The sequence below is a fragment of the Neovison vison genome, chromosome 13, assembly GCF_020171115.1.
Source record: "Neovison vison isolate M4711 chromosome 13, ASM_NN_V1, whole genome shotgun sequence".
Lineage (NCBI taxonomy): Eukaryota > Metazoa > Chordata > Mammalia > Carnivora > Mustelidae > Neogale > Neogale vison.
This window is the reverse complement of record NC_058103.1, coordinates 94,360,469-94,365,160: the sequence shown is the minus strand read 5'-3', so window position 1 is coordinate 94,365,160 and position 4,692 is coordinate 94,360,469. Positions and strand designations below refer to the sequence as shown.

Sequence of the window (4,692 nt, the reverse complement as noted above, 5' to 3'; positions counted from 1 at the left end):
GTCTAGCAATAGAATAGTCTGTTTAATATAGGAAAAACATCAAACTTTATTATTTACTCAATTACATGATGACATTCCCCTAACCATGTAGGTTTCAAAGCATGTATTATTCACTTTTTAGCACTTTGACATACAGGGTATCAAAGAAAAACATGACTTCTAACTTAATGGTGAAATAGATACCATAGTATCATAGTAGATTTCTAGACATATAACATGTCCTAAGTGTAACGGATTTTTCTGAAATTGCATAATGTCTTTTTTACAACCAGAATGAGGGAAAATCTGTGATTTTGTATCTTCAAAGCCATCTGTTCATGAAATCTTCCTGTAACGCACAAGACGACCACACAGTCTCCTCATTGCCACTTTCATCTCTTTGTTCCTGAATGTGTAGATGACTGGATTCAGAAAAGGAGTGATAACTGCATCAAAAATAGCAAGATACTTATCTAGGTGTGATGTGGGAGAAGGCCATGTGTAGAAAAACATCAGTGGCCCAAAGAACAAAACCACCACAGTGATATGAGCCGACAGTGTGGAGACAGCCTTGGATGAGGCACCAGAGGAATGTTTCCAAACAGTAAACAAAATGAAGATATATGAAAAGACCAGCAGGATAAAGGAGACAACAGAAATGAGCCCACTATTGACAGTAACCATGAACTCCAATTCTTGAGTGTTTGTGCAGGCAAGCCTGAGGAGCCGGGGAAGGTCACAATAAAAACTATCCAATACATTAGGGCCACAAAAAGGCAAATCTACCACAAAAACTAATTGAACCAATGAATGGATGAAGCCAATGACCCAAGAAGTGACTAAAAAGTATAGGCACATCTTTAGGCTCATGATGCTCAAGTAGTGCAGAGGCTTACATATGGCCACATATCTGTCAAAGGCCATGGCTATAAGCAGCACCATCTCTGTGCCTCCAAGAGCATGACTAAAGAAGATCTGCATAATACATCCACAAAAAGAGATGGCTTTGTGCTTCTTAAAAATATCACAAATCATTTTAGGGGCTGCAATTGAGGAAAACAACATATCAATGACAGAGAGGTTAGCCAGGAGGAAATACATAGGGGAATGCAGATGAGTATCCAAGGTTACAGTGAACACAATGACAAGGTTTCCCATCATGCTTGCCAAGTAGAATAAAAAGGAGAAAATGAAAAGGAGAAGTTGGATCTCCCATGTATTTGTGAGTCCAAGGAACACAAACTCTGATACTACTGACTGGTTCATTCTGTCCATTGCCTCAGACACAAGGATCAGGTTTCATGTTTCCCTAAAAGAAGAAAGAATTTTTTTTTTAATTGCCTAGGCAAGTATTAGTGTTCACAAAAGGAAGCCTCCTGCCCATGGACACAGCCATCATATTAAAAACTCCCAGAGCCAAATAATCTTCATCACATATACACATTAGACTTCTACTTATAGGAGCCAGCTGGTTCCCAATGCCAGTATGGATTTAAAATTGCTACAACTAGAAGAATTCCATCCCTGGACCTGTTTCCCTTCTGTTTTATTCACTATCACATGGCTATTTTGTATTTCCTCCTCCCCTGAATCCTATCAGTAACATACAAGGTCAATTTCAAAAACTTTTGAATAGATAGCATTTCCGCCATTCATATGAGCAAACTAACAATCCCTCATACACAGCACATAGCTTTCAAAAAGTCTCTGTCCATTAATCCTATTGCTTTCTTAGACTTTAAACATCTTCCTTCTTTCAGCTTTCAAAATTTCTCATTCTCTACTGTCCCAATTTTCAATGCCCAAGTTCAAATGCTCCCTCCCTTGTGACATCTTCCAAATTTGCTTCAGTCTCTACTCTCTCTGCACTGTTAGCATTGATTTCACTCTGTCTCTCCTGATTATATAAGTTTCCATTTCTCAAATTAATGGGTAGTTTCTTGGATATAGGAATCATCTAAGTTTATATGAGTATCCCCCACCTCCATCACAATCACCAGTGGTGACTAACACAATGAGTTAATGAATACTAAACACTGGTTGAATGAAGGAAGAAATCAAAGGGATTGAAGAATGACTCCTGCAGTTAAGAGAGTTTATCATAATCTACAAAAGTTCCCATTGATTATACATTTTGTGGTACCAGTCAGGAGTTATCACAGGATCCCAAGCCTTATCATGCAAAAGGAATGTATTGTTTAAACAAGAACCCATGGCTCCCACTGTATGTATTGTTTAAATACATAACATAATTATTTCACAAGATAAGTCTGTCAACAAATGCAATAAGGGATCTCAACTATTAATTTAAAATAGCCCATAGAAAGTCCTTTATATATTTCAAATGGGAAAAAATATTTTATCTTTTAATTATATTCCAAAAAATTATATTCCAAAAACTTCACAATTTCCAACATAACACCTGAGGCAAATAATCTCCTCCACTAGTAGACAGACAGACAAAGAGAGTCACTGAATACCCAAAGGTAAGAACTCTTCCACATAATAGTCTTTTTTATTTTTCAAAATACATTTGGAATGGATAAAAGAGCAACAGGAAAAGAAAACTGGTGAAAACAGCCAGACAAATCTGTGTCCGCAATTGAGAAAGGGTCGCGATTGAGTTAGAGGGATAATGGGCACACAGACACTCACACACACACACACACACACACACAAAATGAAGAGACAGTAGCCAAATTGCAGCATGGGTAGCTAGGATGCACTTAGAGTTTTTTAAGGATAAAAAAAAAAAATGCCAGAAATAAATCATCAGAGGCCCACTGCTCTGTGACTATTTCTGATTTAGTACAACTGCATGACTCCATGTTATACCAATAAAATAATTTATATAGAAAGAGATATATGAGGTGACCTGCTCATTATCCCAAAGACAGTTGGTGGGAGAGTTACAGAGGATCAAGAACCCATGGCTCCCACTGAATGTTTTTTGCCCGAAATTGAACTTTGTATTAATTCCACATGTATTCATTCTCTATTTCTGCAGTGACAAATAACTGGGAATTTAGTGGTATACCAAAAACAAATGTGTGATCTCACAGTTCTAAAGATAAGAAGGCCAAAATGGGTCTTCTAAGCTAAAATCAATGTGTCAGCAGACCTGGATTCCTTCTAGAGGACCTAAGGGAGGATCCAATATCTTCCTTTTTCCAAGGTCGTATGCATTTTTTACTTCATGTCCCCTTCCTCCCTCTTCAAAATACGTCATCCCAAACTCTGCTAACTGTCATCACATTTCCTCTCTGACTGACCATCCTGCCTTTCACTTGTAAGGTGGGATTCATATGACTACAATATCCAGATAATACAGGATAATTTGACCATCTCAAAGTTCTCAATCACGTTGACAAAGTCCCTTGTGCCATGTAAAGTAATATATTCACAGGCTCAGGGATTAAGACATGGATATTTAGGAGCCATTATTCTTTAACACCACAACATCTCACAAGTGAACATGTTTTAGGGAAAAAGAAGACCTTATCACTAAGCAATGAATCTGACAGAGGAAGTTTCAGAGAGCCTGTCATGAAGATGGAAGAGATATTGAAGGAGGAAGGTCAGGTAGTCCATCAGGACCTTTTCCCGGAAACTACACCTTAGACACTACTGAGTCCTATTACATCCAGGACCAAGGCTAGCCAACTAATATCCACTAATGGTGAGGAACCAATCCTTGGATTATCCCAAGATAGATAAGATGGATATCCCAATCAGTCAAAATACATGTTCTTTGGCAACTAGGTATACAATTTAGTCCTGAGTGCTTCTCTGAATGATTTTTAAATGACTTTTGTTCATTAATTCAGTAAATATTTTTGAGTGCCTAGAATGCCAAGTATCAATCTGGGCAATGAGGATACAACATGCACAAGCATTCCTGCCTTTGTGAAGTCCATATTCATGACAGAAAATGCAATTCTGGTCTGTTACATACAAATTTCCTTCCCTAGAAAGGATAAGAACACTTGAAGAAATGCTGTAATTCATCAAATACTGAGGAGTCACAAACACTCCACTGCTTTCTAGCTCAATTTCCACCTTCACAGAGTCCCCTCCCAGTATTGACTGATTTTTTTATCTGAATTTTTGCATCTATAATTACTACCATGGTAATCTTTCAATGCCTTTTTGATAAATATGCATGGATTTTATCTCCCTAAATGTTGTTCAAGACACTTGGGACAAAATTGGGTACCACACTTGTTTGTTCTCACTGAAAAGCAGCTCAGAAATGATGCTGGCCAGATGTCTTGGATAATCAACTTATTCATTCAACAAATATTTAGGTGGCAGTTATCAGGACAATTTTAAGTAAAAGTTGTTAAGCTATTTTAGGACTTAAAATCACAACTCTATACCATGAAATATGAACTAATCAAAAATTTCTCTAGTAATGGGCAGAAAAATAAGGCAAAATCATTCCTTCTGATCACTAAAGGGGAAAGTGTGTTAGCAAAAGTCTTCCAAGGTTTCCATGAAGTAGGTGTAATAGTGAGAATATACTATGACCTAAAAATACAAGTGGTGTTTCCTCCACATTGAAATGAGAAAAGCAAAAACAAAAACAAAAACAAAAAACAAAAAAGTGATGGGGCTCCTGGGTGGCTCATTCAGTTAAGCATTCAGCTCTTGATTACAGCACAGGTCAAGATCTCAGGGTCATGAGATCGAGCCTCACATCAGACCCCACAC

General features: G+C 37.5%; 1 protein-coding gene across 1 annotated transcript; it reads right to left on the bottom strand.

The window, feature by feature from the left end:
• Positions 1 to 315: 315 nt before the first annotated feature.
• LOC122893200 (olfactory receptor 4F15-like) lies at positions 316 to 1,254 on the bottom strand. The gene has a single exon (XM_044230068.1). It carries the CDS (start codon positions 1,252 to 1,254, stop codon positions 316 to 318), a length of 939 nt encoding a protein of 312 aa, XP_044086003.1.
• Between the last annotated feature and the right edge of the window lie 3,438 nt (positions 1,255 to 4,692).